The sequence below is a fragment of the Neofelis nebulosa genome, chromosome 12 (genome assembly GCF_028018385.1).
Source record: "Neofelis nebulosa isolate mNeoNeb1 chromosome 12, mNeoNeb1.pri, whole genome shotgun sequence".
Lineage (NCBI taxonomy): Eukaryota > Metazoa > Chordata > Mammalia > Carnivora > Felidae > Neofelis > Neofelis nebulosa.
The window spans coordinates 61,041,327-61,059,735 of record NC_080793.1 but is presented as its reverse complement, the minus strand read 5'-3'; the positions used below and the strand labels follow the sequence as shown (position 1 = coordinate 61,059,735).

General features: G+C 39.3%; 1 protein-coding gene across 36 annotated transcripts in view; it reads right to left on the bottom strand.

Moving 5' to 3' along the window:
• Nucleotides 1–18,409, bottom strand: part of PTPRD (protein tyrosine phosphatase receptor type D) — a 2,222,827-nt gene that overhangs the window by 53,507 nt on the left and 2,150,911 nt on the right. For all 36 annotated transcript variants that reach the window (XM_058695363.1, XM_058695354.1, XM_058695368.1 and 33 more), the window contains one exon: nt 12,033–12,208. In XM_058695363.1, the coding sequence (XP_058551346.1) occupies nt 12,033–12,208 (176 nt within the window). The remainder of the gene's footprint in view (nt 1–12,032; nt 12,209–18,409) is intronic.

Here is an 18,409-nt window from a genome sequence, read left to right as displayed (position 1 = left end):
CAACGGGCAAAGTAACTTTGGAGACCTCTTACTGCAACACTGGAGAGGATGCCAGCAATGTGTTGAGTTAAAAAATGAAGAAAGAAACTCATTAATTAACAGTTTCAGTGGGATGGCAACCCTTTCAAATCAAAACCAACAAGTCAAATCCCACAAAGACAAATATCGCTATGACAGACACAAAAACAAGAGGTTAATACAATGAAATGATCTATAAAGTCAGTGCAATGCACTAAACCAAATTCAATGCAATTGTATTTCAAAGCTGGGAACTGATTACCATCAGACCTTTTGGTGAGATAAGACAAAGGAAATGAAGGAAATAACCAAGAGCCAGCTTTTATGTGACCTCTGGAAAAATTGTTCCGTTATTTACTGATTTTCCATCTACAGCTCCACTCTATCCCTAAGACACAGGAAAAACTGAACTTACAACTAATTATTCTCATACTTCCAGTAATAAGTTTAAAACTACAACTATCACTGACTTAGACTCTGACTCTTTTAGAAAAAAAGAATACCAGAAGACATTACTATAAGGAGTGAATGTTATGAACATTTTTAGCTAAAAGAAGGAAAGAAAACTTTTGTATTCATTTTAAATAATGTACTTGAATCTTACTCTCTAAAATGTTTCAAACTCAACGGCAGAAAAATGGAGCAATTTTTAAAAAGCAAATATATTTAAACATTGCTGTTTTCTCTCAAGAAATATTTCACAAAGGCAGTTTATAAAAAAGTAAATATTTTAGTGTATGTACACATGCATACAGATGGTCTCAGCAGCAGGATTAAAGCCTCTCAGAACAGCTACAGCAATACACTGTTCCCCTTCATTAGTAAGAACTTGGCACTCTTTTCTCCCCCATATTTTCTGAGTTGTCTTCATGGCTTCAGCTGATTTCTAAGGACTATATTTAAGGCTTTAGATTTATGGACATTCTCTTAAGTCCTTCATTTTTAGTCATACACTAAACAAATAATTTCTGATTTCAACATTAGAAAGCAATTGAAAAGTGTAGTGAGGGAAAAAAAGGACCCAAGAAAACAATTAGAAATGTATTTTTTTTTCCTAATTAGCTACTGGAAATGCACTAGCTCCATCCTCTCTTGAAATGTTTTACTTTGACAACTGCCCCTCCCTCCACCACCCCCCTCCCCAGGAGAAAATCTCATAAGGTATTTCTAGAGAGTCACCACTTTCAGGCTTTATGCAGAGCCCAGTATAGGTTGCTCCCCTCTGAACATCTAAGAACTAGAAGGCATCAGCTCCCGAACACAAATTCTGGTGCTTGTCTTTTCCTATGTGATTCTGAAATGACGGACTGTAAGTGATCTTTAGGACTGATGCACAGAAGGCTGGGGAGTCTAACTGGATGGCCAGTAAGCTGCTTCTCTATTTTTAGGACCCAAGTCCAGCAGCCTTATCTGTTAAATAGGTACAATATCTCCACACAACAGGACTAGCATAAGGCTCAAAAACCATGCACCTAAAACTTTAAACCCAATAGGCATTCAACAGGCAACAGATATTATTAATTATCAGTTAGATTATGTTCTCAATTTTTATGGTTGTTTTTACAAAAAACGTAACCATTTTATATGTGAAAAAAAATAAACATGTTATTAACCCCAGCTGATTCTCCAAGTGGAAGGCAAGGTCTTAGCAACTGTGGGGACACCAAAGTGAAATGAGTGCAGTCCTGCCCCCAATCCATCAGCATTACTGACTAAATACAGGGGTATGCTTACATCTGCTGGTTCTTCAAATACATAGCTGTGAGATTTCCTATTAACTCCCTTACTCTACCTGGGCCCTAGTCAGCTGTGAGAAGAGAATGTGTTAGTGTCCGAGGTGAAAAAGGACAGAAGCAGAACCTGTCAGGCAGGCTCATCCAGTAACTCACTTTGAAACCTAAACTAAGTAAGACAGTTCAGATTTCTGGCTAAATTTGGGGGAAAGAACTCTTTTTATTATCATAAAGTGATTATACTCTTCTGTGGTAGCTTCATTTCTCCATAATTATGCAAAGAACAGGTTAACCATCACTAAATGCATGCTATGGAATTAATGCATATCCCTTCTTTCATGGCAACCTATTAAAAGCAAGTTGATGGAATGATAAACCATTTAAATGTATTCAAAAGAAATACTTGTCATTGGAAATATTGCCTAGGATTTGATCCAGTAGGTCTGCTGACTGTGCTTCAGGGAAATCCTTTCTTTCTAGTTCCATTTTTACTTCCATATGGCTTATCTTGGAAGTGCCTGTCACATACACTCAACAACTGGAAGCCAACTTTATAATCAACTATACTATGGTCTACGTTGGCTTATTTTTAAATTGCCCAAAACTTCCAGAAAGCAAAACCTTTCAGTTTAACAAAGACTCATTGAGCACGGCAGCATGTCAAAGCATCAGAATTCCAAATATAACAAACCAATAACTCCAAAGGGTCCCAGCATCCCACCGATGCAAAATCCACTTGCTATATGGTATTTTGAAAAGCCTGCCTATGACAAGATTTTTTTAGCCAAAAAAGGACTTAGAGTAGGCAATAAATGATACATAGGAAAGCATAACTTTTGCTGAAAGTAACTAAAAATTAGTATCTACTATGTTTGGGCAGAGGAACCTTCTATAAGGAGTGGATAGATAGTATGCTGACATTAGATAATACAAATCAAATTTGGTATTGGGAATAAAGAAATGTCAATATACACTCATTAATACACATTTAATAAGGGACAATGTAATAAAAGGAAGTTTCAGATAATTTTTAGGATATATTTTAGTGGGTGGATAAATTATATGCTGAACTGTTTATTTCCATAGGTTATAATATGTCTCTTAACAGTTTTATTTTTTTTATTTCTTTTAACGTTTATTTATTTTTGAGACAGAGAGAGACAGAGCATGAACAGGGGAGGGGCAGAGAGAGAGGGAGACACAGAATTGGAAGCAGGCTCCAGGCTCTGAGCCATCAGCCCAGAGCCCAACGTGGGGCACGAACTCACGGACCTCGAGATCGTGACCTGAGCTGAAGTCGGATGCTTAATCGACTGAGCCACCCAGGCGCCCCTCTTAACAGTTTTAAAGACCAGCTTCAATACTTGATTTTCCAAAATAAGTACAGTGATCATCTCAGTGATTCTATTCTCTTTGAGTGATAATGTCATTCTCTTCACTCAATTAACATTTGGCCATATCTATTTTCGAGTGGCAAAACGGTAGTCTGGTTTGTATATTTCCCCTTTTCATTTTCTCTTTTATGACCACTACTTAGTGGAGATCAAAGGCAGCAGAATATCTGAAATGAGAGTAATATTAAAGCATTTGACTACCAGTGCAGTGAAAAACTTCAACCAGAAAGTTGAAAATTTTCTCTAAATGAACCAAATTATTCACTGTAAAACTGCTTATCAGATCACCGAACCATTCAAAGACTTTCCAAACCATGTATTAATTCAAAAAATTGACATTTCCTTTTGTTTGATGTGTTCTGTAGTCTAAATATTTTGTCCCCCCAAAAATTCACAGGTAGAAATTTAATCCCAGTGGGATGGTATGAGGAGCTGGGACTTTTGGGAAGTGATTGGGTCTAGGGTGGAGACCTCACGAATAGGCTTCATGCTTCATAACAGACACTCCTGAGAGCTCCCTGACTCCTTCCACCATGTGGGGGTACAACAGGAAGACAGTTTGTTGTGAACCTGGAAGCAGAGCCTCACTAGATCCCAAATCTACCGTCTTCTTGATCTTATACTTCCCAGCTTCCAGAACTGTGAGAAGTAGACTTCTGTTGTTTATAAGCCACTGAGTCTACACCATTCTGCTACAGCAGCCTGAACAGACGAAGACAATGTCTTCCAGGGTCTCCCAGAAGTTCATAAGGGGAGCTGCACTAAACTATTCTAATGACTTCCCCATTAAACTGACAGTCATTGTATCTTAAGTTTCTGGCACTTTGTTGTAACCAGAGGAAAACTTTGTGAAGCATCCCCTTGTTATGGCAAGGTAGCACTTGGATGTCAGTTCTTCCCACACATGTGGCCCTTAGAGTTTGCACCTCAGCCCCAATCACACCTGGCAGCAGTCAGGTGCTCTACATAGCCCTACTGTCACTTCTGAGTCTGCCTGCATCTGCTCAGTGGCTGCCTGTGGCCCGGCAACACTCCTGTGTCTCTGCCATTGAGAAATATAATTAGGGGACTTAAAGTTTCAGTGAAAAGGTAATTTCTGTATCCCAGTAGTATCAATACCTTTTAGCATTTTACCAGCCAGTACAATTATACTGGTGCATACCAACTGAACCTCAGCTTTGCCTGAACACACGATTAATCCACACTTCTTAAAATTTTAGAAATGACCTCATCCAGCCTGAGAGTGCTGTAAACACGAATGTGGAGAAGGAGAGGGACCTTGCACAAAGTCACCAAGAGATAAATTGTATCCCCTGCTCTCCGTCACACCCCCCCCCCCCCAGCTCTTTCCTAGGCCATGATGCCTCTAATTCACTTTCACAGGAATGTTTGTTTTGAGTTGGAATGGGTAGGCTGCCATTCTGAACAGAGGAGATGGGGGTGGGGAAAGAAGGCAGAAAATCCAAGAAGCTAACAAATGGTAAGAAATTGGTGGATTCTTTGCCTTTTATCTGACATTGTGTCTGTTGACAAGAGAAAACCAAGAGTGTGGAACTTGCTAGATAAGGACCCAAACATCCTTTAGGTTGCCAATGTGAGCATCATTCTTTTTGTTGCCAGTGTCCTATTTACATTAAGTATCCACCACTTTTCAAAAACAATCCCATATATCACACAGACTCCAAAGGCAATGTTTGTGCTGCCGTTTCTACAGTTGCTTAAGGAAAAACAGTTTCTGTTGCCCTAGATAGGCAGCGCTTTCAGCTGCAGTTTGAGAAATTAAATGTTCAAGGCCTTCGGCGCTTCCAGTTCTGTTTGGAAAAGGACACAGACCTGGCATTTGGAAAGCATTTGCTCTCCATTAAACTTACCGAACCTTGACAAACCAGAGGGGCCAAGAATTAGTCTGCTGCTGGCCAAGCCCCGGCCTTCCAAAACCGATAACGGCAATGAAAACAGTAACACTGCCATTTATAATCTTCAACGGGATTCTGCCAACTTCTAACCCAAAAGGACCTCACAATCTGAAAAGAATCTCAAGATTTGTTTTATAGGAAAACAAGAAAATATTTTATCAGAATCTCCTTTTTTGCCCAGAATTGCCCCTCTTGGCTACAGAACCAAACATGAATATGTCTCTATCTTACCTTCAGTCTCTGTTGGGGAAGTATATTAAGGTGATATTCAAGGGCCGGGGAGGACTTAGGAGGTGGAGGGAGTGATCATTAGGTCAGAAGTGCTCCACATGTAGGGGCACCTGGGTGACTCAGTCAGTTAAGTGGCCGATTTTGGCTCAGGTCATGATCTCATGGTTCATGAGTTTGAGCCCTGCGTAGGGCTCTGTGCTGACAGCTCAGAGCCTGAAGCCTGCTCTCTCTCTCTGCCCCTCTCCCACTCACACTCTGTCTCTGTCTCTCAAAAGTAAATAAACGTTAAAAAAATTAAAAAAAGAAGTGTTCCACCTGTCACATGTCAAGTCTATGTACTTGCCTAAACTAGTAACACAATATACTTAAAACCAGCCCACCCTTTAGGCCTGGATAGTATCACCTCCATTCATGACCACAAACAACAAATTTTAGTGGAGCAGGGAATTTCCCATGCTATGGCCTAAGATAAACTAAAATCCTGATGCACAAAACATTTGATTTGCTCCAGCAATGGATATCATTGACTTGGATGCATGATTTTCTATTTGGGGACAGAAGATGGGATTTAGTTAGTCTGGAAAACAAAGTAGACTTCTTCACTTCTAACTATATGCCTATACTACTAATCAATGTGGCCCAGTTCAAATCATGTCCCCTTTGTGGAGGGTCAAAATTTCACTCCTAATCCTCAACATTTATAGCACTAAGTACGATTACAATAATAGCACTTTAAGTGATTCAACTCCCACCATAAACCTTGTAAGACAACAGAGCATCAAACAGGAGCAGTGATAAGGGAAGACTGGTGAGGACAAGAGAAAGCCACATATCCCTTAACCTTGGTTAACCTCTTTCAACTTGTAACACTAATCAAAGCTGCTCAAGAATTTGTTAAGCATGAGGCTTACACATTCCCTCCATCTTGCTTTCCTCAGGAAGTGAAACAAAGTACAAGAGAAACAGCCAAAGGCAAATAGATGAAGGGGTGGGGGGGGGGGGTGGGGAAGGACAATCACCACTAAATAACAGAGGCTCCTGGGCCAGGAATCACCTTGGCAAATCCTACCTTGGAGACTCCAGGGGTTCAAGCAAGGCTGCCAACCATGTGTCCTAGTTGCCCACAAATAACACCCTTGGAGTGGAAACCCCAGCTGTATACATTTTACTTTCCTACCAGTGCTTCATTTTTTCCAAACTTTTTCTTCCCTCCATGTGGTTGCCCAAACCAATTCATGTGCTTACTGGCATGTTATGAAACATGGAAACAACTAGAGACCACATTCTAGGGCACGAGAGAATGACTCTCTGCAGAATCAGTGAACTATGCAGAACTTGAGAGGTTTTGGCAAAAAAAAGATGGAAATTGTAAAAAAAGACCCACTAACAGTATCTCATGTCACACAGCACATTCTACAAGGCTTTAAACTGATCTGCGTGTTTTCAGGCAGCAATTGTACTTTACTTTCAAAATCTCTAGTTTTTAGTCTTATATTTTGTTTCCTTTCTTTATATATACAAATGAAACTCATAGAAATATCCACTGTACACATTCAGTCTTCAGGGTTGATAATAATGCATACACTATGCAGTCTTCTCAGTGAAGTTTAGGATTATTGCAAAGCCACATTTGAGGGGGAGGAACTACATCTGAAAATCAAAGAACTTAGGTTTCCAAAAGACCAGTTTAAGTTCTAAGTCATACCTCACACTTGGAAGGGCTTCTTTAGCCAATGAAATGCTAAGAATGGTCAGTTCTCTAACAAAAGGCCACTGAAACTTCTAACAAATGCTAATGAACCCTGGAGCCTTTTGTGTGAGTGAGCTATTCGAACTTGGCAAAGGTTGGAAGCTGCTGCTTTACCATCCACAGGCCTGAGTGACAAGGCAAAGCACTAAGCTAGAAAACACAGGAGACAGGTGCTAAGGGAAGAATTCCCTGGCATCTTCAAACAAATAAGAATGGGGAGGGGTAATGCAAAACTGAATCAAAAGGAAATGTGGTATCAAGAATCTATTATCTTTAGTGACAATTATTACTGCATGTGATTCATGTAGATAGTATTATTTTCATATTGTATTGCTTCAAGATATGGCCATAATGGAAGTCACAGCCAGAATGTCCTTGTGGTCCATGTACAGACTGATTAACAAAGTTCCCTCCAACAGGGTTTCCATTCTGGAGATTCTGTTCTGAGAAAAGCAACTGCAAAAGACTCCCATGTTCTGAGCTATGCTTTGACCACACTACATGGGTTCCCACTGGGAACGGTGGGCAGAATTCATCATGAGCAGTGACTGACTCTATGAGGCTGCTCAGGATTCATTGTCAGCCACAGAGGAACAAACTCATTGCATTTGGGAACAAAAATTGAATTATTTGGGAGTGGCTTTAGGAGAAACTGAGGTTGTTTTGGTATAGACTCCCAGTTCTCTCTCTCTCTCTCTCTCTCTCTCTCTCTCTCTCTCTCTAATACAATGTTTATTGGCAAATTGGTTTCCATACAACACCCAGTGCTCATCCCAACAGGTGCCCTCCTCAATGTCTCACCCCCCCCCCCCCCATCAACCCTCAGTTTATTCTCAGTTTTTAAGAGTCTCTTACGGTTTGGCTCTCTTCCTCTCTAACATTTTTTTTTTCCTTCCCCTCCCCCATGGTCTCTTGTTAAGTTTCTCAGGATCCACATGAGAGTGAAAACATATGGCATCTGTCTTCCTCTGTATGACTTATTTCACTTAGGATAACACTCTCCAGTTCCATCCACATTGCTACAAAAGGCCATATTTCATTCTTTCTCATTGCCAAGTAGTATTCCATTGTGTATATAAACCACAATTTCTTTATCCATTCATCAGTTAATGGACATTTAAGCTCCAACGGAATGGGAAAAGATATTTGCAAATGACATATCAGACAAAGGGTTCGTATCCAAAATCTGTAAAGAACCCACCAAACTCCACACCTGAAAAACAAATAATCCAGTGAAGAAATGGGAAGAAAATATGAATAGACACTTCTCTAAAGAAGACATCCAGATGGCCAACAGGCACATGGAAAGATGCTCAACATCACTCCTCATCAGGAAAATACAAATCAAAACCACACTGAGATACCACCTCACGCCAGTCAGAGTGGCTAAAATGAACAAATCAGGAGACTATAGATGCTGGAGAGGATGTGGAGAAATGGGAACCCTCTTGCACTGTTGGTGGGAATGCAAACTGGTGCAGCCACTCTGGAAAACAGTGTGGAGGTTCCTCAAAAAATTAAAAATAGATCTACCCTATGACCCAGCAATAGCACTGCTAGGAATTTACCCAAGGGATACAGGAGTGCTGATGCATAGGGGCACTTATACCCCAATATTTATAGCAGCACTTTCAACAATAGCCAGCTCTCTGCCTCAACCAAACACTAACACCTGAGACTCACTGAGACACCTTGTCATAGTCCTTATCTTGGTCAATACCTACAATAATCCTTCTCTGTAATATAAAAAAGGAGAAATGAAACTTTCAGGGGTCCTAGTAATGTGTGCATTGTCACATACCTAGTAAGCACTACATCTGGGAGCTAAACCCAGACATTTGACTGCAAGGCACCTCTACTTGGGACTGTGTTGTATAATTCCCTTCTCTCTGATAGTGGCATCCTCAGGCACTCTTATGAAATATCATCTATCCTCTCTTCCCTTTCCTTTTCTTCTCTCTCCCCCACCCCAAACTGCCAGTTAACATGTTTTCCTGCATACACGTATTCTACAGTACACAGAAGTGTTTATACACACATACTTTTCATATACCAAAGGGGTGAATGTTATTTCAAGAACACGAGCCTTATTCAAAATAATGAAATTTCAGGCATCTGCTCTTGGAGAAGTGATTTGTTTCAACCACCTGGACCACCTCCCTTTACGAGGGAGACTACAGGCAGTTCCTAAATAAAGCCAGACTAGTTCAAATGTCTGCTTTGAAGTTGACTACAGGGAATTGAGAATTCACTGAATCCCCAGATCAGCCCACATAACCCACAGAGTTCCTAAAGTATAAAGCTATATATTTCAGCAACAATTAACCTCTATTTATAACGTCTTGAAAGAGAAACTCAATACAAGTTCTTGTTTGTGAATCCAGGAATGCCTTCTCCTTTCTGCCTAGACTTTAGGTGAAAGAGCAACTGGATAGGAAAAAAGTGAACTGGGAGGATGTGAGGGGAGAAGATGGAAGAGCAGGGGAAATAATTTGGGGGACTGGTGCCCTGTTAGATCTCTCAGCTGCATTTGGTCATTTATTCTCAAGTATTCTAGACTGGGGGACAAAGGGCTCTTGGGCCTTGTAGGTCAGGGCTCATTTGTATGGTCAGATTGATGATGTTGAGACTCTTCAATATTGGCTTATGCAGGTCACCACAAGTTTGGGTACAGACTGAACCACCACAGAATAAAAATCACAAGACAGTATTTTAATTGGCCTCCTTAGGCCATTTAACAAAGGAGAAAGCTAACTTGCAAGAGCAAAGAGTAATTAATGAAGGGAGCAAACAGAGGTTCATTTAGTAACTTCAAAATAAGTTCCTCTGTCTGAGGTGGGGAAAAAAAAGTAGCCTGCAACATAAAGATAAACTGTAGGTATTTAAGTCACAATGCCTTCCGCCAAGAACTGCTCATTACCATCAGATGCTGCAGTGGCAGTGGGGCCAGTTAGAACTAACTTTATTATTAGAAGCAATTAGGGAGAAAAGGGGCAGAATTTCATTTGGTTATTTCAAAACAAGTTTCTGTGCACGGTTTAATGAAGGCCTGCAGTGTCAAGATAAAATGTGTGTTTTACTGAAAACAGCTTTTGCAAATGATTGCTTGTTACCAGCCGGTATCTCCAGGCAAAGCAGTCTGGGTAGGTTGGATTTACATGGATGCTGTAATATAATAGTTCAGCTGTCTCAGCTTCATAGAAGTGTTAACAGGCAATATGACTTGATGGTTAAGCACGTGTGTGCTGGAGCCAGACTGTCTGTCTTCAAATCCTCACTCTGACCTTGGTAGCTGAATGACCTTGAGTGACCTTCTGGAATGTTCTAGGCTTAGTTTATTCCTGTGTAAAGTGGAGATCATAGTAGTGTTTATCTCACAGGATTACTGTGAACTATAGATGCGCCTAATATGTTTTAGACATTGTTGTAATTATGAAGAGTTCTATCCAAGAAACATTGGGGTGGGGCTTGCTGCTATACAGGGGTTACCCTGAGTACAAATCAATAATGGATCCATTTACATCTTTTGAATGGAGTTTTCACATAAAGAATGACAAAGATATTTGTCTTCACATTCATAACAGTTTTCATCTAAACTCCTTTGGGACAATATTTCAGTATTTCTATATGAAAAGTGTAATTGCTTTATGGGTTTGCCGAACCAGTTGTGTACCATATTCTTTATTTCCCACCTTTAAAGTAATGGCTGGGACTTTTTATGTTTCCCTAAGTCTGAGCTTTTCCTTTATAAATCTCTTGTGCAGCCTTCAACTCTTCCTTCATATACATACCTGGGCTAAGAAACTGCCATGTACCAAGCTTAGAAGACCATTTAAAAAAACCTCAACTATCACACAACAAATGGGGAGTTGGGCTTTGGCTTCCTTCTAAATATCCTTTTGAGGCTACTGTGACCACAGTAAAAGAGATCTCTCACCAGTGCTTTCAAATTCAACGTCCTACTCTTCAGGGAGAGGATGTGCTGCCTTCAGTGATTTTTTAGATACTCCTTCATTAAATTCTCAAGGTTAAAGATCGATTTTCATCAGATGGCTACAATATTTGCATATTCACTTGGGAATATGGCATACTGCTTACCCATTATGTTTTAGTTTTGCAAATCAATAGCATTTAACTAATGTTCCATGCACCATAATATTAGACCCATATGATGAATAAAACTCCTTTCTTAGACCTTAACAGTGACTCTGTTATTAAAATCTATTCATTTTGGAGAAGACTAAACTAGCAAAATGCCCTCTACACATTTATGTGTTTTCTCAGCTGTGTATTAACCCACATCATTTTTCTGGTGGCCCTAACTTATGTTAATTTGAACAATTTACATAAGAGCCTCTTTTATAGAATTTCAGATCTTACCCTACAGATTATAAGAAAGAAAAAGTTAAAAACATGGGCAAGTATATATTGGTGGGATTCTCCCCCAAAGTCTGTGTGTTCTTGTTTAATATGAGTTTTAGAAACAGGTTCAAGCTAATATTTATTTTCTCTAACCAAGTTGTCTACTTTAAAAAAAAATTAATGCTTATTTATTTTTGAGAGAGAGAGGGAGACAGAGCATGAGCGGGAAAGGGGCAGAGAGAGAGAGGGAAACAGAATCTGAAGCAGGCTCCAAGCTCTGGGCTGTCAGCACAGAGCCTGATGCGGGGCTTGAACTGATAGACCATGAGATCATGACCTGAGCCAAAGTCGGTTGCTTAACCGACTGAGCCACCCAGGAGCCCAACTTATCTACTTTTTTGAGTACTACTTTTTTTTAAAATCTCATTGTAACATGAGAGATTTTCCTTCTTGAAAGACTCAGTGTTAAAGAATAATTTCATCAGAGTTGTTGATGCCCATTAACTATTAGTGTCTCTTAGAAAGTCAAAGCTTAAGGAAAGGTAGATTCTAAAAAGAATGAAATATTCTATGTTACATAGAAACTACCTGAGGAAAGATTTGAGAGGGAGAAGGTAGATATTCTTACCCTGGATCGTTCTTCTAGTTTTGTCATCATGACAACTGTTGCACTCCGTTGCTCCCATATCATTCTCCAAAAGTCCCCAAATGTTTCAGGCAGAGATCCTTGTGTTGCAATATAAGCATTTTGTTTCCTATAGCCATCTATATAGTTGGCATTCACATAGTCACTTCCGGGGATGCCTGTAAAACAAGAGGTGTTATTCCACTAGATGAACCTATTACGAGAGGAGACAGCCTGATATCTGGACTAATGACGATGTTACATTATTGTTCCACACTATGCTAGAGGAGTCACAATATATTCAAGTTTGGGTTTTAAGCAAGATAAAAACAGGTCCCATGGGGACTATCCCATTAAAGAAATACAGTGGTCCAGGTGTTGGATCTTTGTAATATGACAAGGTAGATAATAAAGAAAGAAAAATACAACTGATTGTCCATAAGGTGCTATTCCTCTCACCCACTGTCTATTTTCTCCACTATATCAGTAAAATATAGCATGCAAAGAAGGCTAAACAATTATCTGGTCACATTTCTCACTCATGCAATTCCACATTGCCAGACAAAAACTAAATGAAATAATGCCTGAGTCTGAAAATGCAGTGTAGAGTGGAACATGCCATAACAGTGAAAAATTCTTCACAAATTTAGCTAACAGGGAACTCATTTGTAAACTCATTTAATCCTTTCAACAACTCTGTGAAATAAGTCCTATCAGGATCTTCCTTTCACAAAGGAGAAAACAGAGGTGCATGGAGATTAAAGAGCTTTCTCAAATTGGCGGAGTCTGGATGAATTTTAGGCAGTGTGTCTGTTATGTCTGTCTTAACCTCTGCGAAGACTACTTCTCATTGAATCTCACAGAATTGTTGTACCACATGCATCTCTCCTTAGATTATGACAATTGCCTCTTATTTGGTTATCTCATGTCTATTTTTGTCCTTTGCAGTCTGCTCTCCATCTAGCATGAGAACAGTTTTTACAAATATATTTCAGACCCTGTAATTTCTCTCCTTCAAACCCAACAATGGCTTCCCCGTTTACTTCAAATAAAATCCAAACTCTCAATAATGGCTACAGAGCTCCTCAGTTTTTCTTTTTAAAAAAGTAAATTTATTTATTTTCAGAGAGAAAGAGCAAGTGTGGGAGGGGTGGAGAGAGAGAGGGAGAGACAGAATCCCAAGCAGGGTCTGTGCTGTCAGCGCACAGCCTGATGCAGGGCTCAAACCCACAAATCCTGAGATCATGACCTGAGCTGAAATCAAAAGTTGGGATGCTTAACTGACATAGCCACCCAGGCACCCCATCTCTGCACTTTTTCCAAACACATTTTATTCCATTCACTTCCTTCCCTTCTAAACTCTAGACTGGACCACCTCTGTTGTTAGAAAACATCACTCTCCTACCTTATTGCCATCCCAAATCCTAGAACACACTTGGTGTCTCCTTCCCATTGTATAATGCTCAGCCTGCCTCTCAGAAAGCCTGCTCTTAATACTCTCAGACCTCAGAACTCCCTTAACTATATTTTTTTAAAGTTTATTTATTTATTTGAGAGAGAGAGAGAGAGAGAGAGAGAGAGAGAGAGAGAGAGAATGCATGAACAGGAAGGGGCAGAGAGAGATGGAGAGAATCCCAAGCAGGCTCTGCCCTGTCAGCGTAGAGCCCACTCGGGGCTTGACATCATGGACCCATGACATCGAGACCTGAGCTGAGCTGATATCAAAGTTGGACACTTAACCAACAGAGCCACAAAGGTACCCCTCACTTGACAACTCTTTACACTACTTATTACACATTGTAATTATATACTTGTTTGTTGACATGTTTATTGTTTGTTTTGACCTCTAGACCATGTCTCTTGTATTAATCCCTTGCTATCTCAAGGGACAAAAAGAAATTTGCCCAAGTTCTGACATTGATAAGTAGCAGAGCTTGAATTTAATGCAGATATTCTGATTGGAAGTCTAATTTTCCTTCAGCACACCTTTAAGAGGGATACAGGCAAATCTGAGCTTCTTTCAATGAGAGTGACCAGAGCGATTAAGGAAATCAAAGCTGTTCCATATGAGAAAGGCATGCATATTATACTTGGCAGAGGAAAATATAAGGGATGAGGACTCTGCCTGTGAGTACCTGAAGAGAGGGGTAGATTTACTCTGTTGAGACCCAAGTTTTTCAATTCTGAAGGATGTAACCACAGAGAGATGAATTTCATCTCCAATATCATAAAGCATTTTCAAATTTTCAGAATCAAAAAGCGAATAGATTTCCTTGAGAGGTAACAATTGCCTATCCCTGGAGCAGACCAAGCACTTTACAGGGGTACTGGCATATCATACAGGCCTGATATGAGAGGTAGCACCAGAACCTATCTATGGCCCCTTCTTGCCCTGGGAAAATATGAGTCCTGGAACTATGAGAAAAAAGAAAAAAGGAAATTTTCTTTATAATGGAATGTATGTTCCCAAGCTAAAATTGTTATATTTCACTGATTGCCACTTGCAATTACTTTGACTGCTTTTCTGATTCCAGTTGTAAAACTGATCCTCTCAAAAAAGTAATGAAAGTCAGATGGGAACTACTGGGCTCCGAGATGAACACATGGATATGGAATACCACCAGCATTAGTGAAAAGCCTTTTGAGTAAAAACTGAAATGCACGGCTGGTTGTAACATTATTCATCTATTACAGCTACTCAAGAAGCAGTTGGGGTTCTGGCAGTCCTTTGTTGATAAAGATCCTATTCCTCCAGACACCAAGATTCAAAAGACAGTTTAAATAAAGTCCTGAGGTTACTGCCACTGGGAAGCACGCGCAACCTCATGTCCACAGAATTTGGTTCTGAGCCAACAACGAATCTATTTTATAATACAGGGAAAGCCCACCTTCAAAATTTTAATTTAGCAGTTGACAACATTAAAGAATTGATAAAAAAGGATTATGGTAAAGGTCTCCAATATACAGAAAAGTTTTTTCCAAGAAAATTCAAAATAGAGAAGAAACCTGGGTTAATGACTCTGAAAACACATCAGCTGGGCACTGTGCCATTTCCCTCGTATCAAGGATAACAACTGTATCTAAACAGTGTGTCAGAGGACAGAGGAGATGGATATGAGGCTCACATCTAAAGGAAGAGAATCAGACCCACCCAATATTTTTATATAAGTTTTAATCATTTACTATGTAATGAATTGTTTTTTGACATATTGCTTAAGTTTGAATAATAAATTATGATTATTATTTTTAGGGAGGAGTGGGTTGCTACTTAATAATGCTTGTATTTCTTGGGGACAAAAACACAAACAAAATCTGCTTGAAAAATACTAGGCACGTGGTATCTGTACTTATCACCAAGTGCTTTCAGAATTGGGGACTTGATATTTTGAAAAGAAAATTAAAAGGAAAAATTCAATACCTAGTAGAGCTAATTATTAGCCTAAAGTTTACATCTTGAAAATAATGCTGGGGCTCCTCTTCTATTTTGAAACTTACCTGTAAGGAGGTAGTATCTGGAATAAATGCCTCTTCTTCCTAGCAAATCTCTTTACATACTCTGGCAAAAAGACATTTCAGGTAAGTCTTCTTATACACATCCTTCACAAGATGGGGATGTGAGAGAAGACTATTCTACAAAAGCTCTAAGATCTAATGTATCAGTATTTCATATAATCCAAATAACACACGATGTAGAAAGATGAATGGGAAAAGATTTTAGAAAGGGTGGTGGCGTGCCCTTTTACAAGTATTAACCTCAGATTGGAAACTAAAGTTGAACAGAAGTGTGTTTCAAGTAGATGAGATCTCTGTTTTCAGTGTGACATAAAGATTTTTCAACAGACTTTGTGAAAAACAACATCATGCAGCCTTTCCAAGTGTTTTGGTACCATGAAATGCTTCTTCAGTAGCTCTTGATTTTGATGTTTCTGCTGGAAGGCTGGATCTACAAAATCCCTTCCCTTTATTGGGGTGACCTTCTCCAAGTATTGCGTATTTGTTTATTTAATTTTCAATTCCCTGCTTTATCCAGAAAATGATTTTGCATCTGCTAATACAACACTAATCAGAGTGCACTACTAATCCAAAAGAAGTGTGTGAGAATTAATTGAATTCCTCTGGGGCTATGATGGATGGAAATCTAACTTAACATGTAATACTAAAAGAATATAGAATTACTATAAATCAGCTAATCGCTTTTATTTTCTGGAGTCAAGAAGACCTTTGTCCAATGTAAGGTAATAATGGCACTTGTGGTGTGTGTGTGTGTGTGTGTGTGTGTGTGTGAGATTAAAACAATGAAAACATAACAAAAATGTCTGCCTTTAGCTCATCATAATCGAAAACCCTAGGGCTGGACCTGCTGGCAGAACTGTCTCTCAGGTAACTATAACTTAGATGAAAACTTGTTGTTTCCTAGGAATTCATGGCTTTACTGCCTTTATAAAAGTAACTTTCATGATTTCCCATGTATTATTTCATGTGTACTCTCCAGTTACCAATTGTCATGTAAACAGGTCCAACACCAATAATTATCATTCTAATCTTGTAAGTGAAAAAACTGAGGATAGATCTTAAGTTCATATTATATCTATATGCCCCTTTCCTGTGTTACAGTGTATTTCATTAGGTAAGGGACTATTTTTCTACGTTTTATACACATATTACTTACATGCTTTATACGGGGCTTTGCATTTGGGGTAAAGAAACCTTGAGGTTATAAAACTCAAGGCTTTAAGACCAAAAGAGGTTGTGATGAGGTGAATGATGGGTAGAGCAGTGCTTCTGTGTCCTTCATGCACAGCAAGACACAGAAATAGCTATTCAAACAGAATTAGGCCAGTTTTAGCCACTCATTTCATTTGCTGGGAATTGCTGGTTATAGCTTTCAGTGGAAAGGAAAGTAAGTTTAGGCATGGACTTCATGCTTCATTGTTCTTTTAATTGTTTGCAAAGCTTTGGAAACTTACCATGAATTGAACATGCAAAGGCAATGTCATTTTTCTTCATCTAAGCATAGGATTAATAGAACAGGGCTTCATGATGCTGGTCCCACATGTGTTTGAATATTAACATAAGGAGAAAAATCCTTGGAAAGATGAAGCTACTCTGAAAGAATATTTGTGATGAATAAATAATTCATACTGAAGAATGCTTTAAAACCTTGAAAGCATGTTGAACTGCCAAAGAATTTACTATCAGAGCTGTTTTGTCATGACTGGGTTAATTTTTTTTTTTTCCTGTTAACTTGAGGAGGACTAATTGGCACATATGGGTCTATTAAACAACAACAAACAACTTGCTTTGTATTCAATTTTTCAGGTCAGGAGATAATTTGATTTGAAGAGATTTGTTGAACAGTGCTCATAATTGTAAAAGTTTATAATAAGGCTTTATGTCCTGATAAGTGAAAAAGCAGGACCCAAAATAGTACATGGATTATTTTATAAATGTAAAATGAAGTAACTATAAGGGGTATGTGAATACTTCTGTATCACTCCATACTGTAGGGAAAGTCACACGTGCCTTTTAAAGTCTTGAAACAATACTTAGCACGTGCTAAAAACTTAGAGAAATTGGCCAGGAAACCAGGACTCCTGTCTAGGGCTGCTGGTAGTTTGCTCTTTGACATTTGGGCGGTTGTTCAACTTGCCCAGACCTCTGATTGCTTATCTGCTAAACAAGGCATGTTGGACAAATTGATTCCCTCAAGTCCTTTTGAATTCTAAAATAAGATGTCTCTCTGTGGTATTCTTAACCTTCTTGGATTCAGAAATCTCTGTGAAGTTATTTTAAGATAGAGGCTTTGTGTCTCTCAGATTAGGCAGGAACATGCTCTGATGCTCTTTCAAGCTGATTCCTAGTGCTTCTATCTCTTATGTGCTGACACGAGGTTTTTTTTGGTGTGACTGATACTTGAAATCTTGATTAGAACCTAGTGGGGTAAAAGAAAAACAAATTCAAAAACAAGAGGGAGCAGTGGGACTAGACTAGTAGGCAGTCTATTCATGGAAAGAAGCTGTCCCTGGATTGTGGAGGTGAGAATGAGGGAGAGGCAGCATTAGAGGGAAGGCAGAATCCGATCCCTGGTTCCATTGGACCAACTGCTGCCCTACCACAGAGCTGGGGATGGGCCTTCGCTGAGTGGTTGCCTCTGTCCTGATTCACAGCAGGGCCCCAAAATCCAGGTACTGTTATTTCTGTTCACTACTACAAATCCTTAGTGAAGTTTGTGTCAAGAAAAATGCTTTTTGGTAAACCAGTTTAATCCATGTTGTAAGATAGAAGTACTTAAGACCTAATGGAGTACAAAAGCTACTTTTTACTTATAAACAATGTCCCCTTCTCCAATTCAACACACACACACACACACACACACTCCC